At 43.6% G+C, this 27,287-nt stretch overlaps 1 protein-coding gene across 1 annotated transcript; it reads right to left on the bottom strand.

The window, feature by feature from the left end:
* Positions 1–14,753: 14,753 nt before the first annotated feature.
* LOC123756325 (caldesmon-like) lies at positions 14,754–15,539 on the bottom strand. Its single transcript, XM_069314272.1, has one exon. The coding sequence runs from the start codon at positions 15,537–15,539 to the stop codon at positions 14,754–14,756; it is 786 nt and encodes a 261-aa protein (XP_069170373.1).
* Between the last annotated feature and the right edge of the window lie 11,748 nt (positions 15,540–27,287).

Raw genomic sequence — 27,287 nt, 5'->3', positions numbered from 1 at the left:
GCCCTGCATCAAGTGTACTCACTTAATAGGTCTTGCGGGGTTTGTGCTTTGGCTCTTTGATCCCGCCTCTCAACTGTCAATCAACTGTGGTCACATCACTTTCGCGCGCGCTGCACTTGAGAAAAAAAAAAGCGCATTGTGCGCGCGGCGTTTTGGGCGCTCAAGCGTAAACACAAAAAAGGTGTATAATCTTGTAACGCTCCTAACATCAATTCTTGAGCTACGTATTTAATTTTGGTATCAATGTGTTGACAATAAAATTCTCTACATGATCATATGCATAAAATGTCACCAAAGCATTTGCTATCCCACCACGAGATAAATAAACACGAAGATGACTCGCCGTAACACCCAAACAGGAAGTAAATGTTCATACTCTTTCGTTTGTTGTCAGCTCCACAGATCCTACAGTGTTGATTTTGATATCACTGAACTCGCAATAAAATTCCCCACCCAGACATATGCCTATGAATGTATAATTATGAAATGGGGTGACCCGCACAGGTGTGGGAAGTGGCCGAGGTGTTAGCCGTGATTTCAGTGGCGACGACACTTGTGATACAGCGCTTTGAAAGTTTATACTTATTTCACTGTCCTGACATTATTTCTCAAGCTACGTATTTCATTTTTCTAGCAATGTGTTCGCAATAGAAAGTTCTATAAGAACATGGGTAGAATTGGTCAACAGACCGTCAAATAAATTTGCAGCGAATAAAATCTTACGCGTGTTTGAACCCGTGAGCGTCAAAAGTTTTTACTTTGTTCATGTTTTTCAAGTTTATACTTGTTTCACACCGTTTTTTTTTCTTGTATAGTGTTTGGAATAAAATTCCCTACACAGACATATGACTATCAAATACAATTATTGGGAAGTCACACCTGTAGAGACGGCCGAACACACACTCCAGGAACCCGCTCTGGACACTCCAACTCACACCCGCAACACCCACAAAAAAAGTTTCTCGTGTTTCGTGTATACTTACTTTAGTTTTCGTGCTACAGTTGTCATTTAGGTATCAAAATATTCCTAAGAAAATAGACTACAATACTACAACAACCTAGGACAATTATGTGTACTTACCAAAGGAAAGACGATTGTAGAAAAATAAGTTGAGCATTTTCTCTCCACTCCACCTCCTTCAGGTACCGATTCCTGAAGTTGCTTAACAGATGTTCGTAGGTTGAGTGAAGCTGGTGCGGGTGGTTACTTCTTGTCCACCCAATACACCCTTTTCCTGTGATAAGTGGTGTAACAAGGTATGACACAAAGTGGAACATCGCATGTCTTGCATGCTATACCAGTTTCCTTCCTGATACCCGACTTTGAACACACACAACACCTGCGACGTTTGGGTAGTTTTACAAGTTCATGCTTCAATTTGTAGTTCAGGCGAGTCTCTGATAAAACAACATGTCCCTGTTGTCTCTGTGTTGGTAGTACACTACAGTCTGAGTCATCGCTCTCACCATTGTCTTCAAACAACAGTGTAGCAGATGAAATATCTTCATCAGATTCATGGCCGGCTTCAGCACGAGGTGTCGACGTGAAGAGAGGGCGCCTAACACCCGACGGGCCAGGTGTTGACGGGTTAGCAGCAGGATACACAGGACCAGTGTCATCATTTATGTCTGGAGCATGAACTAGATGAGGAGATGGTGTAGTTGTTGCAGGCCACTCTTCCTTGTCAAATTTCAATAAAGACCAAATAGCAACCTCATGAAACTGGAGCAGAGTTAGTTTCTTTCGGTCATCTGTGTTGGCCTTGTACAATACATAAGCGTTTTGCAACGCCATTTGCAGGAAATAAAAGGTTATTTTCTTTGTCCACTTGTGACATTTCCTGGCGAAATGGTAATACTTTACCATTTGATCAAAGTGGTCAACACCCTTCATGAACTTATTGTAGTCAACAATTGCCTGTGGTTTGTTCACCACAATCTGCTCTAGTCCTGTTGGTCCATCTGGCCTACGAACTCGTTTGTGTTTTTGAACTCTATTTATGTCTGCATTGTGGAGGTTGGTAATCATAGAGACAACTCGCTTGTCTTTCCACAGCAGAATGAAGGTGTTGTCCTTGCGGCGGTAGACTGTGGTATCCACATCAATCTTAGTCTTCGCTATATGTTGCAGGTCTTTTGGGGCGCCACGTACGAGTCTAATTGTTCCACACGTGTAGACCCCCACTTCTCGCAACTTCTCTGTAAGGGTAACCGAGTTGTAAAAGTTATCCATATAGAGGTAGTGCCCTTTGTTCAATAATGGCCGCATCAAACCAGTAACTGTTTCCATGATGGTTTGACCAATGCCACAATACACGTCAAATCCATAAATGTAGCCAGATGTTGATTCGGCTAGCATATATAATTTCACGCCATATTTGTCTGGTTTGTTTGGATTGTACACTTTGAACGACAACCGGCCTCGCCATGCCATTGTGCCTTCATCCAAACACAACTCTTTTACTGGGCTATACACTTCTTGAAACCATCTGTTTCAGGTAGTTCATCACTGGTCTCACTTTGATCAATTTTTCTGTATTGTTCACTGGCACTGCATTGTTGTTGAACGTATGAAAAAACTGGCCTATGTGTTGAAACCGTCTGCTCGTCATAAACATGTTGAAGAATCTTGCATGCCATGGTTTATTTGTCTGCCAATACATGCGCATAGTTGGGAGCCTGTTTATTCCCATTAATATAACGGGAATTTCATGGTGCGCAGTTTGAAAGAAACCCCAAGTAAATCGGATTTAAGTTGGATTTTTTACAATTATTTTAAAACGGACCGTAAATGTACGACGCGACCACACAAGCGATAGAAATAAACCGGCGTGTATCCACGTGCCGTGGGCATGAAAGTGATTATTAATACTCTTCAAAACTCCAGCCCTGCATCAAGTGTACTCACCTAATTGTGCTTTTGGTGTTTGAGCTTTGGCTCTATGGTCCCGCCTCTCAACTGTCAATCAACTGGTGTACAGATTCCTGAGCCTACTGGGCTCTATCCTATCTACGTTTAAAACTCTGTATGGAGTCAGCCTCCACCACATCACTGCCTAATGAATTCCATCTGTTAACTACTCTGACACTGAAAAAGTTTTTTTTAACGTCCCTGTTGCTCATTTGGGCACCCAGTTTCCACCTGTGTCACCTTGTTCGCGTACCACCCATGTTAAACAGTTTATCTTTATCTACCTTGTCAATCTGCTGAGAATTTTGTAGGTAGTGATCATGTCTCACCTTACTCTTCTGTCTTCTAATGTTGTGAGGTGCATTTCTCTCAGCCTTTCCTCGTAACTCATGCCACTTAGTTCTGGGACTAGCCTCGTGGCATATCTCTGAACTTTTTCAAGCTTCGGCTTGTGCTTGACAAGGTACGAGATCCATGCTGGGGCCGCATACTCCAGGATTGGTCTTACATATGTGGTATACAAGGTTCTGAATGATTTCTTACACAGGTTCCTGAAGGCAGTTCTGATGTTAGTCAGCCTCGCATACGCCGCAGATGTTATTCTTTTGATGTGGGCTTCAGGAGACAGGATTGGTGTGATATCAACTCCTAGATCCTTCTCTCTCTCTGTCCGTTTCATGAAGGACTTCATCTCCCATTCTGTATCCTGTGTCTGGCCTCCTGTTTCCACGGCATAGTTTCATTACCTTACATTTACTCGGGTTGAACTTTAGTAGCTATTTATTGGATCATTCATGCAGTCTGTCTAGGTCATCTTGTAGTCTCATACTGTCTTCCACCGTCTTAATCCTCCTCATAATTTTTGCAACATCAGCAAACAATGAGAGGAATGATTCTATACCTTCTGGGAGATCATTGACATATATAAGAAAGAGTATGGGTCCAAGGACTGAACCCTGCGGGACCCCACTGGTGACGTCTCGCCAATCTGAGACCTCACCCCTCACAGTGACTCGCTGTCTTCTGTTACTTAGGTACTCCCTTAGAGTGTGTTCCGTTTGGGTTAAGTGTAATATGGCGAGTCTCCTTTCTCAGTCAAGGAGCGCTCTTGCCCATATATATTTTATCACAATCCCAGAGGAGAGGTATTTAAATTTTCCTTTCTTTAAAATGATTTCAACTTTTATTTATTTGGTTAATTTATGCTGAAAACCATAACCAGCTTCTATGAATTAAATATTTATGTATAGACACAAATACGCTCTGTACTCAACATGTTTGTGACGTGGCGGTCACATTTTCTCCACAATGAGTGGAGGAATTATTTACATTTCTTCCTATTGAAGATAAACTTAACTTTAATTTTGTTTTGATGGTTCTACACAACAACAGAAACTATCTTTTCCTGATGTATATTTAGTTAGGTAAAATATAATAACTATAAATAAATATTGTGTGGGAAATTTCCCACATAATTCCAGGGAAAAGAAACATGGATCGGAACCCACTGTTTAGGACTGGCCGAACACTTCATTACTCCTTTTTCTTGTGCAGCAGTACGTACAGGATGGACGTCCAGTATTGGAGGTCTCTTGGCGACTTCTTCTCCAGCCAACTCCAGTGGTACTAACTTTTATAATGTCTTGAGGCTAGTGGTGCCTTTGCACTTTACTTTTACTATCGTCAAGGTACCCTGGCTGTGTGGGTGAACAGTAACAATACAACCTATAAGCCACTCTGAACGTGCGGCTGTTGCTGTCCATTAGAACAACATCGCCATGGTTGTAAGTGAATTCGGTTATAGGGGTGGGTAGTCAGTAGTGAAATATGTGACTAGAACCGCGCGCACCAGCTGCCAGGTGGCACTCAGGTGAGTGCCACCCGACAGGTGGTGCACAGGTGTCTAGTCACACAGGGTTTTTGGGGATTTTCCCGGAAGTTTGGCCCGTTTCGGACGCGTTTGAGCGTCCTGTGTTTGGGTATGTGGTCAGGAAAGAGAGTAAGTTATGTTGATGGGTGCCAGGTGGTGCGCGCGGTCGTCGTCGCAGCGCGGGTGTCTAGTCACAGGGGGTTTGGGAGGGGAATTTCCCGGAAGTTTGGCGCGTGTCGGAGGTGGTCTTGAGTGGCGGGTGAGCAGGTGCAGCCCCTCGCTCTAGTCACAAAGGGAATTTTTGGGAAGACGTATGAAAATACAAGGATAAGAGTGGAATATGAGGAAGGAGATTGTCATAGAATTAATGATAATAGTTTTATGATCGTGAGTAGAGGATGTTTGGGGAGGGGGGAGGGAGAGGAGAACCCCTGTACCTGAGAGGAACGCCAGGAGGTCCATTAGCTTCCCCCTACAGGAAGTCGCAAGTGTCGATGGGTAAGAGAGCGAGAGAGCACCCTCCTGCGGAAGTGGGCCAGTCCCTTGGGCCATTTGTCTAAAGGGTTTTCGTTGTCTTCAGAGTGGAGATGTTCGCCCCACGGCGAGTCCTCATACACTGTGGATTCGTTAAGGAGGGGAGCGAAGTACATACGACAGACCCACACCTGTCAGCCATCAATCACTTCTCATTTGACCCGGGCATTTCACTCCCCTCACATACAAACGCGCCGCCAGTTCCCTGCGAGACTTCATCCGCTACACACACACCATACAGCTCCATGTCATGGAAAGGCGAAGCTCTACAGCCTACATGAAATGCGGAGTGTTTTATATTCCATCAGCAAATCAACTGTGTCGGCTGCAATGCGCAAGCTGTGAAAAACCGCCCCTAGGACATTACGACATCAAATGCAAGCGATGTCAGCAGATTTTCTGTGATAACCGTGAGTGTTATTATTATTTAATATTCCACAGTTCATTTTATGGCATCCACAGGTGAAATATCGCGTGTAAACTACTATAGTGTGAGAATATTCACTCATTCGGGCTATTACATTCCACACAGTTAAATATGTTCTTTCCAATTTCAGTTTACAAAACCGTGAAGTGTCCTTATTGCTCACCAGCCCCGCGAGGAGGTCATCGCCGGAATGAAACTTCATATAAACGTAGGTAGCATATAAAATACACTTCTCATATCTGTATTTCATCCACTTGCAAGCGAACACTCATGCATAATAAACATATTTTCCCCATTCACCCATGCTGAATATCATTTATTTCATTTCAGGTTATAATCCCTACCTCAATCGACGGAGGGAACAGATCGACGCCATCGAGCCTATACCCCATTCCTCACACACTGAGCTAAGGAGAGCACATCTCACTCGCGGCCACCCCCCACCCCTTCATCAAGGTCAGCCACGCCGCCAGATGGAGGGCTATGAGACCATATCTCATCTTGGTAACACGATGTTACGGATTCATACCCACTCACCTGCCCAACCCCTTCACCAGGACATAAGTAAGTTATTACTGTCTGATTTCAGTCTATTTCCTAAACATATTAATTCCCACTAGTCTGTTCCCCTACCTCATAATATATTTATATATATATATATATATATATATATATATATATATATACACTTTCATTCTTTCTAGAGATATATATGCTTCATTCTTTCTAGAGATAATATGTTTTTCTTTTTTTTTTTTTACAGACGACGACACACCGCTGTGCATAGATTTGGCATCCAGCGGCAGCAGCAGCAGTGGCTGTGAGAGTGACACAGCAGGGCAGACAGTGGCCACTTCCGGCTCTCACAAGGAGGGGAGGACTCGTTCACGCGCTCACTCAACCCTCCGTTCCTCCCCCAGCCCCGTACCCCAATCAATCAGCGACAGCTATGACAGCAACAGCAGCAGCATCAGCAGCAGCAGCAGCAGCAGCATCAGCAGCAGCAGCAGCAGCAGCAGCAGCAGCAGCAGTGGTGAGAATCGTACCATTTTCATCTCAGACAGTGACTCAGACGACAGCTCAGCAGACCGTGACCTTGACCCGCCAGCGTCTGTCAATTCTGACTTGTTAGCACCGTCTGGCGTAATAGCTGACCCAGCGGTCTCACCCATTCATCTCGGAGGGGTGGGTTATCACCACCCCCCACCCCTCCCAGCCCTATCCCATCATCCCCGCCACCTCTTTCCCCCTCTCCTCCACCTGCCCTAGAAATTCAACCTCAGCTGCTGGATCGAATTGATAACTATAACGGCAGCTATGTCCGGCTTTCATTCTCCATACCAGAACATGTTAACACCTCCCCAGGAGTATATCTGAGAACATACAGGGATTTTTTCATTAATGAGGTTCGATCCCTTTTCTCCCCACAACACCCATTCCTCCTAATTTACCCAGACATCACTCTAATTGTGAGAAATTTAAATGTACAACAAGACGGGGAGGATAATCTATTGGATCCTATAAATAACGATGGCTTTCCCATACGAGGTGAGGGGCAAAGAATTACTCTAGAGGAAGTAGAAACTCTTATTGATTTTTGGGCTGATGAATTGACAGAGAAAATATCCCAGTATCTGGAAGCGAAGGAAGGCTCCAATGTCTTGGTTGAGCGGCTCACCGGGTTTTACATTAACTGTGGTCAGATTGAACACCCGATAAGATTAGGCTCGCATGTAGACTATCCTGAAGGCTTGCGTGGGAAAAAATTGGTTTTCAATCCAGAGGGAGAGGCTGATATTTGCCTTATGCAGTGTGTTGCAGCTTATAAATGTTTCGCTAAGGGGATGCACCTAGATAATATTCGCGCTAGATCTGTGAATGCTAGTTGGTGTCTCAGACACATGAAATGGCCAGCTGATGTCAATTCTGCAGTGACGTTTGAGGATATTCACAAGGTAGAGAAAATGAATAAAGTCAGTATATTCATCTATTCACTAGAAAGAGATGAAAATGCTAGACGACAACAGCGACACTACATTACACTAGCTAGGAAGGGAAGAGGAGGATATACAGACGTCATACCATTGCTGATGTTGGAAGCTCAACACTTAGTATTAATTAAGGATTTTAACCAATATGTACGTAATATGCGAGGTCATGGAGATCTATTCCCAAGTCATCACAGCTTCTGTCACTGTTGTTTGATATCACTCCCAGCAGATAGCATGCAGAGTCATGAAAGTACATGCAAAGTACATCAGACTCTCAAATTCTACCCACCAGAGAGGAAGATTACTTTCCGTAACTATGGACGGGTATATGGTCCTAGTCACATGTGCTTTTATGACTTTGAGTGCATGCTAGACCGCTCGAACCCTACGGGAATGATAGAAACACGTCACAACGCAGTGGCGTATGCGTACATTATCATTGACAGACAGAAGAATATTGTTGAGAAAGATACTTATTTGGGTAAAGATGCGGTCAATCACTTTGTAACCACGCTAGAAGCGTCATGGGCTAGAATCAAGAAGGGGTTAGCATCCTATGAACTTCACATGTCCCAGCAACAGCAGGCACTATTTGAGACAAAAACAGCCTGTGAACTCTGTGATGTACCTTTTAACGGAGAAGATGTAATCAAAGTCCGTCATCACGACCACACAGTAAGATTCCACAATTATCAAGCAGCTTACTGTGATAGATGTAATTTGCAATGTATAAATTCATACAAGTTCCTATACACATTTTCACACAACGCTTCCTATGATTTAGGAGTAATCCTAAACGAGATGAGAGATAGACCAGGAAGTGAAATAGATATATTAGCCAAGGATGGATTTAAATTTATGAAAGTTGATGTGAACAACTTAAGATTTTTGGATAGTTTAGCCCTTCTCAACGGCTCGCTAGGAAGAATAGCCAAGGATCATATTGATAGTGGGAAACCTACCACATTCACTTTGACTATGTTAAAAGGGGTAAATAAAGCGGCCATCCCAAAACTACTCAAGGGTAAACAATCATTCTGCTATGATTATTTATCCTCTATGTCTGTGTTAGATGAACCACAACTCCTTTCTCGTGATAAGTTTTACAATACACTAAAAGACGAAGAGTTGTCAGAAACAGATTATAAACAAGCCTTAGAAATTTTTGATTTGGCTAAATGTCGTAACATAGGGGAGTATCTACTCCTTTACCTCAAAGTGGACACAGGATTGCTAGCTGATGTGTTCACAGTCTGGCGAGACACCATGCTTGATCTCTACAAATTAGACATTTCACACTACATTTCTTTACCCTCATTTGCTTGGGATGCGTTCTTGCTTAAATCGAAAGTTCAACTTGATGTTGTGTCAGACCCAATGTTATATGATTTACTTCGTCGGAATCTCCGAGGTGGGTTCACCAGTGTGACGAGACAGTACACGAATGTGGAGAACAGGCACACAGGCTTAGATCTAGGGGAAGATAGTAGCTACATCATTTACTTAGATTTTAATAGTCTTTACGGGGCGTGTATGACTGAACTACTCCCTCGTGGTGGGATCCGGAAACTGACACACAATGAGCGTGACGTACTGCTGGAGCAAGGTTTGGAGAATATCCCATGTGCGGGGACCAAGGGGTATTGGGTGTTGTGTGATACACTGCAGGTCCGACCTGAGGTAGCTAGGTATACAGATGAACTGCACCTAGTTCTTTCACATACATGCATTACTGAGGAACACATTTCACCCTACAGTAAGAATATTCTTACAGAAGAAAGTCGAGGGCTGCCTAAAAACAACACTAAATTAATTGCTTCTCACCTTCCTCAGAAAGACTACCTCGTTAGTCTGGACTTGTTACAGTTGCTCATGCGCATTGGATTAGAAGTAGCTAAAGTTCACGACATCTACGAATTCGAGCAGGAGAGTTACATTAAAGACTTCATTAAAACCAATGTTCGTGAACGTGCCAGTACCAAATGCGCGATGTTATAAATTATACGTGTGTTGGGCTTCTATGGGGTACTGGTACTATTAAGGGGTAAGGGTAGTTAGAAGACAAGAGTATCAAATATGGGAGAGCTAAAAGGCCCGGCCCCCAAAATAAACTATCCACAGTAGTAATAACTTGCTACTAGACCATATATGTTAGTCTAAGGGTTGATCAATGCGCTCCCACATAGGAAGAAGGGATACTCTGTAATTCATGTACTTATTTATTAACCCCTTAACAACCCCCCCATATACACTCACACCAATAACAATAATAATAATAACTTACCACACTATCTTACGTTAAAAGCCTTGGTCCACTTAGGCAGGATACAAGGTTTACACTAATAACAAGCTAGGGTAAAGTACTACTGGATAAGCACTGAAGCTGGATGCAGCTTAGGGTAGGGAAACCACGTGGGACCCTAATACAAAACACAACACTTAGGGGTACCCAAAACACTGGTAAATACTACCCCCAGGTCTCACCAATCGTTACTACCAGAGTAGGTACACTTAATAATGCCCCGTACTTAACTTAAGGGTACAGGAACTTCAGGTAAGGGAAATAAGTAAGAGGAGAAGGGAGAAGAGTAGGGGTGCAGCCACAGAGTAGGTCTCGTCCGCACGAACGCCAGCCAGAGAAGAGAGAGCTCCTAGCGACCAGCTGGCCTCCCTCATGTCGTGGTGCCGGAAGGAGCCTAATTGATCGTGCAGCTAAGCACATTAAAGATCTTCCCCTATGCAATGTATTGTTACTTTATGAATGATTAGAAAGTATTAGTAAGCAAAGTTGGTGCCTATTATTATAGACTGTGGGTTGGTTGGTGTTGTCGTCGTTGATCCTTCTCTATGGACAACCCAACCCACAACTCGGCAGAGTGCTTATACTAGGAGATCACCCTTGGCGCTTCTGGCTCTTGGAGAGGGGCTCAACGTCACACGTTTAGGGGATGCGGCTCCAACACTTAGCCTCGTCACGTGCACACACCCACTCGAGCCGCTGTGACTCCCCACTCTCTCCTTATGAGATATGATCTCCTCAATCCCCTATGACTTACTAGTATTACCTCCTACCCTGTCCACAACAGTGGTTCTTGGTTCTTTCTCTCTCTCTCTCCTTCTTTACTACCTCCTGGGAAGCCTCACTAGGACAAGGGCAAACACCAGCAAATTGGGATACATTTACTGGACAAAGCACATACACGATACATACACACATATAATAATAATGAATCCTATACTCTATAATATCACAATCAGGTTGCACTCCAACACCATCAGAACTCTATTATCAGCTTATCAAGTGGTATCCTATCTCCTGGTTCACCACCTGATACTATCAACCTCCTCAAGTTGATCAAGTCTACATACACTGTTGCACTATCAGCAAGATAATATATATATATATATAGAAAACCAGCATTTGAATGCAATAACATATATCAGTATAAATGTTCATTGATACACAACAATGATTAATCGATCACTGTCAGTCCTCGAGCACATACATCTGTAGGTAATCAAGCCTACGACTGCAACTCTAAGCTTCAGAATAAATCACTCCTTGACATAAGAATGCAAACAGTCACTCACCTCTCACTGCGTCTTGCACGCTAATGACAACCAAACACTATCAACTCCCTACAAGTAATCCACCAGAACTTCCCCTTCCACCTCTGGAAGTTCACTACCCTGATATCTTCAGGTTCTTCCGGGCTTCACTACCAGGATCCTCTGTAGCTCCTCCAGGCTGCTATCATGAAGTTTCCTTGTGCAACTACGGTGCTTCACCCTTCTGCTAGGTTCCTCCACAGCTCTCTTGGCTGCTACACCATGAAGTTTCCTCGAGCAACTATGGTGCTTCACCACCTCTACAGAAGCACGTGACACTCCTCTTCACTGCTTCTCCTCACAGCTCGAGGTCCTCTGCTTCACTACCTTGGAGTCTCATCAGCTACTTCATCTGCTGGCTTCGAAGTCCTCAGCAACTTCTTCCCCAAAAGACAAACCTGCAACCCATCGACACTCCAATAAAATTGTTTCCCCTTTAACACATAAACAAAAATAATCACACAAATATGCTTGCCTCAAACCTCTATCTGTCCTCTACATACAGTGAGAGTGGACTCCCCCGTTTTGGGCGGGTCCATACTCCACCTCGCCTGGCGGCGGTCCTCACTCGCTGGGAGGGTCTTCCTCCATCAGGAGCCAGGCTCCCTCAGTCGTCCGCCAGCGCTCAGAGGGGATGGACGTCGCTCCGTGTTCCTCCCTCTCCACTCTCTTATTTCAGGCCTTCTGCCTTATTAAAACATGTCTAACTTATAAAATAAACATCGCTACTGTCGCTGGGCACACGACCAACTACAAGCAATCACTATGAACTGGCGTATATCGTGCTTACCACAGGTCGTCTGGTCGAGGGCGCTTCTTCCTCTGACGAGGCTTGGTCAGGGCGCTCCACGGCCCACAATAATGCCTTCGGGCGGCTTAATATTCACTAATTATCGCCCACAACTTGAGACCACACGTCCCCAGATCGATTCCACAGCTGGTACGTCTGCACACTTCTCTTCTCTTCGAGATATATCACTAGGGGTTCCCTTCTGACGGGAGCTCAACGGAGCGCGGCTTCCCCCTGCGATGTCTGGCACTCAAGTGAGGTCAAGGTCCTCCGGAAGCGAGCCTCACGCCTCCAGCAAAATGTCCACATCTCCTAGCCAGTCATTTATCTGTTTTCTTCTTCATTGCCCATAATCTCAAACTGTTATACATATCCAAGCAACTATTTTACATATGCGTTATCACCTCAATATTTGTTAGACCTTCTAATCAGGTCAGGCTTGACGAATAACTCTCAAGGAGGGAGACTCGTTTCTCCTGCAGGCTGAGATCATAACACTCCCCTCCCCTTATTTTTGAGAGTTATTCCAGTGTCAAAGCTCGGGATAATACATCCGCCACCACACTGTCTCGTTCTTCAACCAATTGGTTCGACCGGTTAGTCTGTTTACATACTCCCTTAGGAGTCTACAACTAGTTCGTTGCTCCTTGCAACATCTGGCTCACAACTCGCCTGAAACATGATCTTCTCACAAACGATCTGACCTCTCTGGCACCTCTTGGCTAGGCTGTCCTCCTTGGACGCCTGCACTCCATCGGTCAACTCTACTTATTGTTTTCCCCCTCCGTTTCCTTGTCTTCCTCTCTTCACATCCAGAGTCAGACATCTACTGTCTGTACCTCCTCTGTCGTCTTCACACTTCCATCTACTGCCATTATACTTTCGTCTCCTGTCATCATACTTCACTTCCTCGTCTTCACCGACGATCCTCCCTTTTGTCTCCTCATTTATCCGAGACCTCATCCTGTTTGACCTCCATCGAGTCCTCGGCTTTCTTCTATTCCTCCATGCTTGCATCATCATCCTCTTCCCACACTTCTCACCTCTATGCAACTCCATTTCTTCTCCTTCAACTCTTCTTCGTTCCCTAAAAGTTTCTTCGGGCACTGTACTACAACCAACAGCACTCGACTGTACATGTCGCTTTACCTCTCCTTGTGTGCTCGTAAGCATCTCTCCACACATACTGTCTCTTCTCCTTTCATTTTCTCGGCTATTACTCTTCTTCACTATCTTTTCTCCACGTTTTCTGTGAAACATGTCAACTCCTGACATCTCAAACAACTTAACTCCACTATCCATATGCCTCTGTGCTCGTGGACCACTTGACGCTCTTCTTCCGTCCTCAGTCTGTCCACATCCTTCCTCATTTCTACTCAGCACAGTTGCATTCGCCTTCCGACTCTCAATTTCAGCAGTCTGGGCTCTACTCAGGTCAACTCTCTCCACAGTATTCTTCTTCGGCTGGGCCATCTTCACTTTTGACCTCACCGAGACTTCATTTTTCTGGGCTGGACCTTCATCAAACAGCCACGCTATATCTACGTCGATATCTTCCACCGGTTGAATCGACACTGTCTCATCTTCTCCAGCGTCTTCCTCGTCGGCCACCTCTGTCTTCATCACTACCGAGACAGGGTACTCAATGGCTTGGCGGGCTCCTGACTCATCTCCTCGGATGTCAGTCAGGTTCACACTCTCAGGTGTCCCACCCGTGCCGTGACCTTCTGGGCTCTCCTCTGGCACAGTCTCCGCTATAACTCTTGGCAACACCTTTGTCCCACACAAGTCATTCCCCAGGATCACTTGGACTCCTGGAACAGGTATGTCGGGGCACACTCCCAACATCACCTCCGCCGACACATATTCCGACCTTAGCTGGACAGTACATACGGGCATGTCACTCTCAGACAATAACCCATATACTCTCATCTTACTCCTGCCAGCTAACCGTCGATTATTCCCAATCAGGCTTCTCGTAATCAAGCTCTGATTAGCTCCGGTATCTCTTAAGATACCAACTTCTACCTCAGGTTGGCTTCCTATTCTGATCCAACCTTTGCTCATGAACGGCCTATACCTCTCGTTCACTAAGTTCACCTTCTGTGGTTTGTCTCGGAACACATTAGTATATTTACTTTGGGGGTCACACATGGCCAGGGTCACAACTCTCTTGCCCTGCCGACAATCTCGCATCACGTGACCCAATCCGTTACAATTGTAACATCTCATCTGGGAAAAGTCTCCTCTATACGTACCAGAGTAGCTCTGACTCTGCCCACTCGTAATGGAGTTCCTCAGGCCAGACGTACTACTTGTACTCTGTGGAGCTTTACTGGACTCTTGATTCCCTGGATAACGATTAGTTTCTCGTTTAGCTCCTCCATCCTCACTTTCAGACGAAGTGCGCGACCTACTCTTCTGAGTTTTAGGGTACTTACGTTTATCTGCCCATTTATCAAAATTTTTCTCACCCCAGACTCTTCTGGGTCTCTCATAATTTCTTCCTCCCCAGACTCCATTGGATCTGCCATTGCTACGTCTCGCCTCGCTTCTCACTCTGTTCTCCCTTCGTGCCGTCTTAATTCTCTCTCGTTCTGCTTTAGCGGCCTCCATCTTTATCATAGCCAGTTCAGCCTTGTTTCTTGTTCGGCCTTGGCTCTCTCTTGTCCGACTTTAAGTTTTTCCTGTTCAGCTTTAGCTTTTTCCTGTTCGGCTTTAGCTTTCTCTTGCTCAGCTTTAGCTCGCTCCTGCTCGGCTTTGGCTTTCTCTTGCTCAAGCCGAGCCTGCCTCTCTTCACGTTGCAGCTGTACCTCATTGTCTCCTGGTTCCAACTTTGGTTCCATCTCGCGCCTCTCAAGGCTGCTTTCCCTGCTGCTACTTGAGTTTACATTAATTCCTTCGTCACTTGGCACATCATCCGTTTCCTCTGAAATTTCTTCCAACCTATCGGGTTCTTCATTCTGAGGCAGGGCTTCAGCTCCTCCTTGCTGGCACTGTGTTTCCTCTTGTTCACATTGGCGTTTCGCTTCCTTCTCTTCTTCTGCTTTTTGTTCCCTTAACCAAGTCCGCAGCGCCTCGCGTCCATCCTCTATCTTATCTTGCCCACCCTTTAGGCCGAAATGGTCTTCCAACATCCTTATCTGCCTCCTAGTGCACATGTCTAGAATCTTCTCGTCATGAGTTTTGCAGAACATGCTTACTCTGTCTATCTGCGTTATTGCCTTGATTTCCTTTCGTTTACTAGACGCCCTGTTTGACTTCAACCTAACACCATACATTTTACTGATCAACCAAAGTTGTTCCTGGGTACAATTTTGCAAGATCTCATCATCTCCTGTATCAATGTACTTCTGGGCTCTCGCAAGGTCTTTCTCCGAACCTCTAAAATTCAGGACTGCTGTCATCCTGTCCTGTGAGTCTTCCCAAGAGAGAGAATATACACCTGCGGTCACATAGTTTATCTATTTCAGCAAGGGTGTACAAATACACTCTTGGACAGGGTGTGGGTGTGTCAGTTCACTCTCCCGGACAGGCCCCCAATTTATTATAGACTGTGGGTTGGTTGGTGTTGTCGTCGTTGATCCTTCTCTATGGACAACCCAACCCACAACTCGGCAGAGTGCTTATACTAGGAGATCACCCTTGGCGCTTCTGGCTCTTGGAGAGGGGCTCAACGTCACACGTTTAGGGGATGCGGCTCCAACACTTAGCCTCGTTGTCACGTGCACACACCCACTCGAGCCGCTGTGACTCCCCACTCTCTCCTTATGAGATATGATCTCCTCAATCCCCTATGACTTACTAGTATTACCTCCTACCCTGTCCACAGCAGTGGTTCTTGGTTCTTTCTCTCTCTCTCTCCTTCTTTACTACCTCCTGGGAAGCCTCACTAGGACAAGGGCAAACACCAGCAAATTGGGATACATTTACTGGACAAAGCACATACACGATACATACACACATATAATAATAATGAATCCTATACTCTATAATATCACAATCAGGTTGCACTCCAACACCATCAGAACTCTATTATCAGCTTATCAAGTGGTATCCTATCTCCTGGTTCACCACCTGAAACTATCAACCTCCTCAAGTTGATCAAGTCTACATACACTGTTGCACTATCAGCAAGATAATATATATATATATATATAGAAAACCAGCATTTGAATGCAATAACATATATCAGTATAAATGTTCATTGATACACAACAATGATTAATCGATCACTGTCAGTCCTCGAGCACATACATCTGTAGGTAATCAAGCCTACGACTGCAACTCTAAGCTTCAGAATAAATCACTCCTTGACATAAGAATGCAAACAGTCACTCACTTCTCACTGCGTCTTGCACGCTAATGACAACCAAACACTATCAACTCCCTACAAGTAATCCACCAGAACTTCCCCTTCCACCTCTGGAAGTTCACTACCCTGATATCTTCAGGTTCTTCCGGGCTTCACTACCAGGATCCTCTGCAGCTCCTCCAGGCTGCTATCATGAAGTTTCCTTGTGCAACTACGGTGCTTCACCCTTCTGCTAGGTTCCTCCACAGCTCTCTTGGCTGCTACACCATGAAGTTTCCTCGAGCAACTATGGTGCTTCACCACCTCTACAGAAGCACGTGACACTCCTCTTCACTGCTTCTCCTCACAGCTCGAGGTCCTCTGCTTCACTACCTTGGAGTCTCATCAGCTACTTCATCTGCTGGCTTCGAAGTCCTCAGCAACTTCTTCCCCAAAAGACAAACCTGCAACCCATCGACACTCCAATAAAATTGTTTCCCCTTTAACACATAAACAAAAATAATCACACAAATATGCTTGCCTCAAACCTCTATCTGTCCTCTACATACAGTGAGAGTGGACTCCCCCGTTTTGGGCGGGTCCATACTCCACCTCGCCTGGCGGCGGTCCTCACTCGCTGGGAGGGTCTTCCTCCATCAGGAGCCAGGCTCCCTCAGTCGTCCGCCAGCGCTCAGAGGGGATGGATGTCGCTCCATGTTCCTCCCTCTCCACTCTCTTATTTCAGGTCTTCTGCCTTATTAAAACATGTCTAACTTATAAAATAAACATCGCTACTGTCGCTGGGCACACGACCAACTACAAGCAATCACTATGAACTGGCGTATATCGTGCTTACCACAGGTCGTCTGGTCGAGGGCGCTTCTTCCTCTGACGAGGCTTGGTCAGGGCGCTCCACGGCCCACAATAATGCCTTCGGGCGGCTTAATATTCACTAATTATCGCCCACAACTTGAGACCACACGTCCCCAGATCGATTCCACAGCTGGTACGTCTGCACACTTCTCTACTCTTCGAGATATATCACTAGGGGTTCCCTTCTGACGGGAGCTCAACGGAGCGCGGCTTCCCCCTGCGATGTCTGGCACTCAAGTGAGGTCAAGGTCCTCCGGAAGCGAGCCTCACGCCTCCAGCAAAATGTCCACATCTCCTAGCCAGTCATTTATCTGTTTTCTTCTTCATTGCCCATAATCTCAAACTGTTATACATATCCAAGCAACTATTTTACATATGCGTTATCACCTCAATATTTGTTAGACCTTCTAATCAGGTCAGGCTTCACGAATAACTCTCAAGGAGGGAGACTCGGTTCTCCTGCAGGCTGAGATCATAACACTATGTTATTATTTAATAATCAACCCCCAGCTCAGTCTTTAAATGCTCTTTGAGAAACAATAATAGTCTTACGTCTGGCAGGGAAGATACAAAGAATTGCCGTTCGAGATGCACTCAACTGTACTACTAGAAAGTTTAATAGCTCAATTTTGACCTCTGGTTTCCACTGGAGAACCCAGGGTCGTAACACGCGATAAAAAAAAAGGCTTTCAATCTCGTATCAAACTCTATATATGGAAAGAGTTTCACAGATGTATCTAAATATGGGAACAAACACTATTTGGTCACAGATCGTAGTCATTTCCTGAAACATGCTCGAAACCCATTCTTCAAGCGGAGTCTTTTGTTAAGTAAGGATCGAGTGATATGTACTATCAAGCAGAAGTCTCTCCTAGTCAACACTCCTACCTATCTGGGTTATCATATACTTCAAATTGCTAGGAGGCGACTCTATGAGTTCTGGTATGATGTTGTCAAACCTGCGTATGGGGATAAAGCGTGTCTGTTATATACAGACACAGACTCTTTCATCATTAAACTTGACTGTCAGGATGTGTTTGAAGAGTTGAATAAGTCTCCTCTCTTCGACTGTATGGATTTTAGTAATTTTAATGACACACATCCATCCTACTGTAAAGCGCGAGAAGGTGAACTAGGATTGCTCAAGTCTGAAATAGGCTCTAAGATTATTAACCAGTTAATTTCTCTCAGACCTAAAACATATTCGTTCACTACACATGATGGGGAGCACACTTGTAAGTGTAAGGGCATACCATACCATCTACAAGAGAAACTCTCACATGACTCATTTCAACACACTCTTGAAACAAACACTTCAATCAGGTATGTGCCGAGATCTATACGCAACGTGCAAGGAAAGATTTGTACATGTCGCAGTACCTGCAGAGGATTGTCAGCATTTGACGATAAACGCTACATTTTAAGCCCCATAGAGTCCCTAGCGTATGGTCATCCTGATATTCCCAATAACAATGATGATGAGATGGATGTAGAAGTGGGAGAGGAGGAGGAGGAGATGGAAGAAGTGATTATGGAGGAGGAGGAAGTAGAGCAAGCACAGAGACTCTACCCAATATTCCGTCCCTGGAGCAAACGCGATGCTACAGCTCAGGAACTATTCAACCCTCGCTAGATTTTATGTTGTAGAATTGTTAGGTAGTATTAAGATGGATGCCCCATATGACTAGAACTTTGTATACTAAATGAATAGGATGTTTAATATTATTGTTTGTGAACTGTAAGAACTATGATTAGTTTTAAAAAATATGATGTTTAATATTATTGTTTGTGAACTGTAAGAACTATGTTTAGTTTTAAAAATGATGTTGCTATACATAAAATATGTGAATAAACACCTGTAAATGACTATGTTTGTATAAATTCCACCTCAGTTCCTTAGTTTTTAGCAGTCTTAACGAAGCATTAATCATGGACAGTTCCTATGATATAATCCATGCGGAACATCTAGATATTTTCAGAGAACCATCTCGTGTTATTATTGCTGGTTATTCAAACAGCGGAAAATCCTACTTGTGCAGTAAACTTGTAAGGAAGTATCAACACAAGTTCTCCTCAATAATCATATGCGGAGGAGGGTACTCTGAATTACGATCAGATCCACAAATTAAAGGGAAGCTGACCGAGCATTCAACCATTATTGATCCAGTGGAAGAGCGAGTAGATAATGACTCGCATATCTTAGTAATCTATGATGACCTTTTTTACAGAGTCTGCGAATTCAAAAATCGTATCAGACATGTTTACTAGGGGCCGACATTTCACGGTTTCCGTCATATTGATTACTCAAAATATATTTTTTCCTGGTAAATATTCGAGGAATATTAGTTTAAATGCTTCTCATTTCATATTGGTTAAATCACGAGACCTGTCACAAATTGAAACACTCGGACGACAAATATTTGGGAAAGTGGATTCAAAGAAATTTGTAGAGTTATATAAGCAAGTTATTAGCCAACCCTACGGCTATTTGCTAGTAGATCTGTGCTCGAACACTCCATCTACGATAACATTACGCGGTAATATTGTTCACGAACCGCCCTATGAGATAGTTTACCAATGGTGAGCAAGAAAGATGTACTGGAACGAGTATATAACGACCCCTCATCTAGCGGAGGGCTTGGAGGGGTACAGAGATTGTATAAGGCCGCCAAATTAATTAACTCTAGAATAACTCTAGCCGATGTAAAGGACTATCTGAAAAGCTCTGACTCCTATACGTTGCATTATTTACAACCACATAAATTCCCTCGGCGTCGGGTGTTAAGCCCTAAACCACGACTATTTCAAGCTATAGACTTGGCCGAGATGAGTTTATTGGACAAACATAATGACGGAGTGAAATATTTACTCGTGTGTGTAGATATTTTCTCTAGGTACGCCCAAGTAGTACCCTTACGCGCTAAGGATGGGAAAAGCACCACTAATGCTCTAGCTTTAATTCTAGATTCACCTCATTCTCAGGGAGTGCGCAAAATTAATTCTGATCGAGGTGGAGAATTTTATAACGCCACTACTGTCAAACCACCTCCTCCTCCTCAGCTGCATACCAACCCTTCCATAAAACATTTAATAGATTTGAAGTTGAAAGTGAGAGATCATGAATATGCGAGATCCTTGCTAAACCATTATGATGCTACCGGAATCGTTTGTTGGGATCTGAATGGAAATGTATTGGCTCCAGTATCTGGCATACATATAATTAATGACATTATACATAAAATGACTGTGCTTAAATCTGTTTTTTTACCGGATAAACTCCCCATTGCTCAACTGTTTTTCACACTAACATCTACATCGCGAGATTTATTCTGTAATACTACGGCAAGCAGTCAAGTGTATGAGCCTCCATCTGTTAAGAGAAAGGCAGCTGTCAAGATTGATCCTCACAGTAAAAGGAATGCTTCCTGGATCGTATATTAACAGGTGAGTGTATATAAATGAGCGTGTAATGTGTAGATGGCTTTACTAGACAAAAAGCAGTCTAAGGAGATAGAGCGATGGACACTCACGTGATATACGCCACCAGCGTATCAGATACGCATTTATTCCCCAATAACATCCCCGCATCTCTCCAAAATCGATTGTTTAACCAGCTAGAATTAGATCCCAGGAGGAGTTATGAAATGTGTCTACAAAAATTACTCCTCCCCACTTCCCATTACGTTATTAAGCGTGATAATCCCGAGGCATATATACGTGTAGGCGTTACGTATGAGAAAGTGAGCGAGGGGAAATACATGCATTCAAAGCATTTATTATCATCTGATGTTTTAGCCGGAACTATAAAAGAAATTAATACCACGATTAATACAGAAATAGAGGCCATATTTTCAAGTAATGCTAAACTGAGTTTTTTAGGAAAGTCATTAAAACAATTTTCAGCTAAATATGGAACGCATTTTATTAAATATGATTCTTCCTCCAATCGAAACAAGTTCACTACTGTGATTAGTGATGAGAATATTAGCTCTGCAACGGGGCATAAAAACATCAGTAGAGTTACATTATCATTTGGAACCGCTTTTGGGAAAGTGTTGGGCGTAGTTCCAGAAATAGAATATGACATATTCGCAAAACGTCAGTATGCCTCGAGTGTAGTTAACACATGTCTATTCCCGCCAATGCCTAGAGGAGTTGATATTCTGTGTGTTTATTGCAATAGAATCTCTTCTACTAGATATGGAAACCAGTCTGTAAATATTTTGGATGTAATCTCCCTAAATGGAAGTGATAACAGTAACGATAAAAAACTATATGTGCGTCTTAACACTAACATGATAGACAGCGTCAGCATCACTATTAGGAATCGAGATGGTAACCCAATACATTTCGATGAACGTGGGTGCACCATAGCAGTCTTGCATGTACGCCCCGTTGCAGGAGGTATATAACACCAACGCTTTCCCGCCACTCCTCATTCGTCTGAAACAAGCGGAGAAATGCGTGTCCACTTTATTCCCCCCTCTGTTGAGGAATTATACATTCTGTTAACCCCACCTAGAGGTGGTGGGACTGATGATATACAGATTTTCAACAGCAGTAGACGTTATACGCGAGGAGGAGGAATATTTTCCTTTTTAAGCGGGAGAGCGCGTCGAGCTGCGCCCTTTATCATGAGGACTCTGGCCCCGGCTGCGCTTAGCTTGGGGCAGAACGTACTAGACGATATTAATAATGACAAACAAACTTTCAAACAATCGCGGAATTGAAAGGAGTGGGGAAGCAAATGATAGGTGGAAGAGTGCAGAAAAAGAATAAACAAACAAAAAAATTAGTAAACATCAAACGTTTTACTAAAGCGAAATATAATGATGTGTTGTCATAACTTCTTCTCACTCGGTTGGTGTTGTCTAAAGCGCGAACATGGCCGGATATAACGCTCTGGGCCTCCAGGTGCCATTAGAACATTATACAGCTGCTGTTAGTGAAGCCTTTCCTAAAGTATTTTCCCCTCGATTGGTAGAATCAACAATTGCCAGCAGACAAACGGTGGATGTATTACCTGTGAATTCTGGGGTCAATAATAAGTTTACAGACACTTATCTGGAATTCATCATCAAGGGAGTGAATGGCCAACTGGTGGATTTATCATCTATAGCTTTGGAGTTGTCTATTGATCTAACCGAAGAAGATGGAATAACGCCTTTAGGAGACGCTAAAAACACATCGTTGGTGAATGGATTATCGCAAACTCTATTCAAATCCGCTATTGTGTATTTAAACGAAACAGTAGTTGAAACCAGCTCATTATTCTCATTCTGGTCATACGTAAAGTTATTATCTACGATTTCTGGGTGTAAGGCTAACCGCTATGATAAACTGTCACAGTTTTTTAACCGAGTCAATCCTGGTAAAATTGAAGCTGGTTATTTCACTAACATCTCGGCTGGTGAGAAGCAGCGGATGACTGATATGAAAACGAGTGGCATGAATACTTGTTTTAAACTAATGCTGGATGTCACATCCGTTAGTGAATACGTTTTGGATAATGTAGACATCAGGGTGCGGCTCGAACTTCAACCTGATAAGTGGCTTATACTCAGCGACAATGAACACGCTAATTTTAAATACAATATCAAGTCTACACGTCTATGGGTGGATCGGGTATTGCCATACCCTGAAGGATTAGTAGCCATTAACAAAACCATGGTGCAGAACAACTCTCCTATTACGTATACTTTTAATAAAACATTATACAAAACGTATATATTGGGCACAGGTCAGCGCTCTATAACAATGGACCAGCCGTGGGGGACTGTTATACCAGAACATTTATATATAATCATCCTTGATATGGAGGCGGTGTCTGGTGCATATAATCGCAACCCGCTTTATTTGGAAAACTGTGAGCTTAGTAAAGTATTAATATCGCAGAATAGCACTAATATTGTCAATATTGGGTGTGACTTCCCTCATAACTGCGCCAAGTTGTATTACACAGCATTACAAGCCTTAGGCATTGATAAAGACAATATATTATCTTATGACACATATGTGAATGGTGGAACCATACTGGCCTTTAATTTACAACCCGAGGATATCGATGACACCATCCCGATTGAAAAAAGTGGTAATCTGAGGATCGCTTTGGAATTTAAACGTGGAGTAGCTAGAAATAAAGTCATTCTAGTTTACGGGTTTACAACAGGTGTGATCAGCATTAACGCGGATCGTCGCGTTATTTGCGATACGCGAGGATAAAATACTAATATGAATTGTTTGGAAATAAATGAGGCTATCAGAAGTAATTTAGGTGATAAGGTAGACTATCTAGGATGTTTCCTAGCTGATGACGTCCAGAAAATATGGATAAAATACATAAAAAAAGACCTGTGGTGTTCATAATGAACACTCTGGACTCGGGTTCTCATAATAAAATGGGCCATTGGATAACATTCTATGTAAATAAGGATGAAGGTAGAAGCGAGATAGTTATACTAGACAGCTATGCCAATCCTGCAATAGGATCTTATTCAAGATATTTCGAAGAGTTTATGTCCTACTTCCAAGACTATACCCTATATATTATGAAGAAAAGGATTCAATCCTTGAATAGTTACTTCTGTGGGAATAACGCCGTTTATTTTGCATATCATTTTTGCAGACTAGGCTTAGAGGCCGCCCTGCTTCACTTTGATGAAGCGTTTAAATATGGTCATTTTCGCAAGAATGATGAAAAAGTGTTGAAATTCAATTATGCTCAGATGAAAATGCCTGTGTGTAAGCAAGCATTCTGCTTAAACGGTAGTGATGCTGAGTGTGAAACGCTGTGTGACGAAGTTGGCTAGGATGATAGTGCGGTGAGTAATACTTTATGTTAGGATTGAATGATGAACATAATGCTGTATGTATTTATGTTTACAACATTGACAACAACAACAAAACTTATAACCTTTTCCCCTTTCTACAGATTGACTGATTGACTAGCGTGTCGGGAAGGTTCGATGAACTGAATGAAAGCCTTTCTCCATCTGTTTGCTGGCTAAACCACCAAGAAGAAGTCTTATTATTATTATTATCGTTGTAAATCACTTAAGTGTTTAATAAAGAAATAAATTTATATAATGTGTTTACTTTTCCCTCGTTATTGCTCTCACCATGTTGATCACGTTACGATATGGCTTACACATACTAAAAAGGGTTTGCACAGAACAATGGTTGATGGTATGGGGGTGGAGGGGGGCTGAGGGGTGGGAGTGATTGATGGGTGACAGGTGTGGGTCTGTCGTATGTACTTCGCTCCCCTCCTTAACGAATCCACAGTGTATGAGGACTCGCCGTGGGGCGAACATCTCCACTCTGAAGACAACGAAAACCCTTTAGACAAATAGCCCAAGGGAATGGCCCACTTCCGCAGGAGGGTGCTCTCTCGCTCTCTTACCCATCGACACTTGCGACTTCCTGTAGGGGGAAGCTAATGGACCTCCTGGCGTTCCTCTCAGGTACAGGGGTTCTCCTCTCCCCCCTCCCCAAACATCCTCTACTCACGATCATCAAACTATTATCATTAAGTCTATGACAATCTCCTTCCTCATATTCCACTCTTATCCTTGTATTTTCATACGTCTTCCCAGAAATTCCCTTTGTGACTAGAGCGAGGGGCTGCACCTGCTCACCCGCCACTCAAGACCACCTCCGACACGCGCCAAACTTCCGGGAAATTCCCCTCCCAAACCCCCTGTGACTAGACACCCGCGCTGCGACGACGACCGCGCGCACCACCTGGCACCCATCAACATAACTTACTCTCTTTCCTGACCACATACCCTAACACAGGACGCTCACACGCGTCTGAAACGCGCCAAACTTCCGGGAAAATCCCCAAAAACCCTGTGTGACTAGACACCTGCACACCACCTGTCGGGTGGCACTCACCTGAGTGCCACCTGGCAGCTGGTGCGCGCGGTTCTAGTCACATATTTCACGACTGTAGTCCCATTGTGATACTCACGTAGAACAGTTAATTCTTCCTTGTCCAAAATTCATTCGACCGACTGATTACCTATGACAGGTGTTTATAACTCCGAGGTAAACCATTTTCCCCAACATTTGAAGGATCTCAACGTTCTTCATTAGTAAGAGATGCAATAGGGGTGACAGATCCTCCATACATCAGATGAGATGGACTAACAGGCTCGTGTTGTGAGTTGTCGTCAGAGAGGTAAGTCAGTGGTCGGTTATTGACTCGGGAATTAATTTCTGTGACAACGGTTTGGAGTTCATGGAGATCTATTTTCTGGTAGTTCAGAGTTTTTTCCTTACGCAGCGTTTCATTGTCCCTACCATCCTCTTGTAGAACACCCTTGTCACAGTGCTCTGGGTGGTAAAATTGCCAGTATCACTGCCACTGATTCAGGGCAGTCTGAACCGAGTGGATGGCGCCAGAACTCCAATAGGCATGCTTCACCAGCCACCAAGCTAGACCCGTTATCGCATATCATCAACTTGGGGCAGGATCTACATACACCAAACCTGTGGAAGGCCTGGATGAATGATTCAGCATTCATTGGGGAGTTACTTCCAGGTGAGCTCCTCGAGTGGTGGCACAAGTAAAAAGGCCTTAACAGCCTTAATGTAAGCCTTATCAGGGACTTTATCCCTGGTGCCTGTGAGGATAATAGCTCCTGTGATGTCTACCACAGTGGTCTCAGAAGGATGAAGGTTCAGTTCTCGGTCCCTAGGATGTGGTGGAGGTCCAGGGAAAGGACACACCGAGCATCGCACCTCAGGCAAACAGGATTTAAGAATTGCAGGATTTAAGAATTAACTTAACAGTTTGGCAACATTAGGGAAGCCAGTACCCCACCATGGAGTGCGCAGTGGTCGTGAAAGTAAAGCACAAGCAATCTACTTATCTAAAGATTCCGGGGGGAGGAACTGAGGTTGTTTACTTCAAGATCAACGTCTGTGTGCTGTAATCTTCCCCCGCAATGCAGAACGTTCTGATTGTCTTGGTCAATCCAGAGACTTAAGTCATATATATATTTTGTGAGAAGTTTCATAGTCCTCACTCTAGGTTTACACTTGTGCATGTTTGACCCTGTACTTAGGAGCACCTTGTGCTCTTAATGTATCTACTTGTGCTTGATACCTACTTTCTGCAAGAAATCAAACACATTTTGGGTTACTCTGAGTATATTATTCAGAGCAGAGCACTGAGTACAGTCAATTACTGAAGTCAAGTGAGGCTTGGGATCTCAGTGAGAACAGTGATATTGGTCACTATGACTTGTGACTTTTGTTCGGGCCACTTGTAAATGACTATCCACTGAAGCCCATGGAACTACATCTCGGGTTTAGTTATTTGCTTAAATGTCAGTCCTCTAGATAGATTATCAGCTGGTTTCTCCTTAGTTGGGACTATCAGAGTTTGTATCCAAATGATAAGTCTCTAATTACTTTAGAGTTGTTACTGACATAGAGCATTTTGCTCTTATAGTTGTATTTCAATTGCAGTACTGCTTCATTATCTGGCCACACCACAGTTAGTTGGATGTGGATGTTTATTAATGTTTTCTGAAGATTTACTTTATACATCCTCTGAAGATCAGAAGAACCGACACCATTTACAAACCTTTAATACAATATTCAGTTAATATTGCTGCTGTTTTTGTACTAACAATGTGGGATATCTGGGGCTTGACTCAATTATTCAATTATTTACTTATTTAATTTAATAAACGAAGGACCACCCACTTTTGAGAAAAGAGGGAAAACTAATAAAAGTGATCATTAGAATAACACTAGAGAACCAGTGTCTATGGATAATTATTAAAAGGACAATCACTTGAAATAATGAATGGACTGTATGATTAATTAACTAAAGTCAGAGCCTCAAACACCTACATTGGGGGGGGGGTATTACTAGAACTTCATATACGTCTAGGAACTAGTGTGGTTCGTCACCAGTTCATTGCTGAGTAAATAATATTATGATCTAAAATGCTGTAGATTCAAATATGTGAAC

This window comes from Procambarus clarkii, chromosome 78 (assembly GCF_040958095.1).
Source record: "Procambarus clarkii isolate CNS0578487 chromosome 78, FALCON_Pclarkii_2.0, whole genome shotgun sequence".
In the NCBI taxonomy this organism is placed as follows: Eukaryota; Metazoa; Arthropoda; class Malacostraca; order Decapoda; family Cambaridae; genus Procambarus; species Procambarus clarkii.
This window is presented reverse-complemented; position numbering and strand designations above follow the sequence as displayed.

Excerpts from the sequence above, each read along its gene's own strand:
- LOC123756325 (XM_069314272.1), bottom strand. The coding sequence starts at position 15,539 with ATGACAGCAGTCCTGAATTTTAGAGGTTCGGAGAAAGACCTTGCGAGA.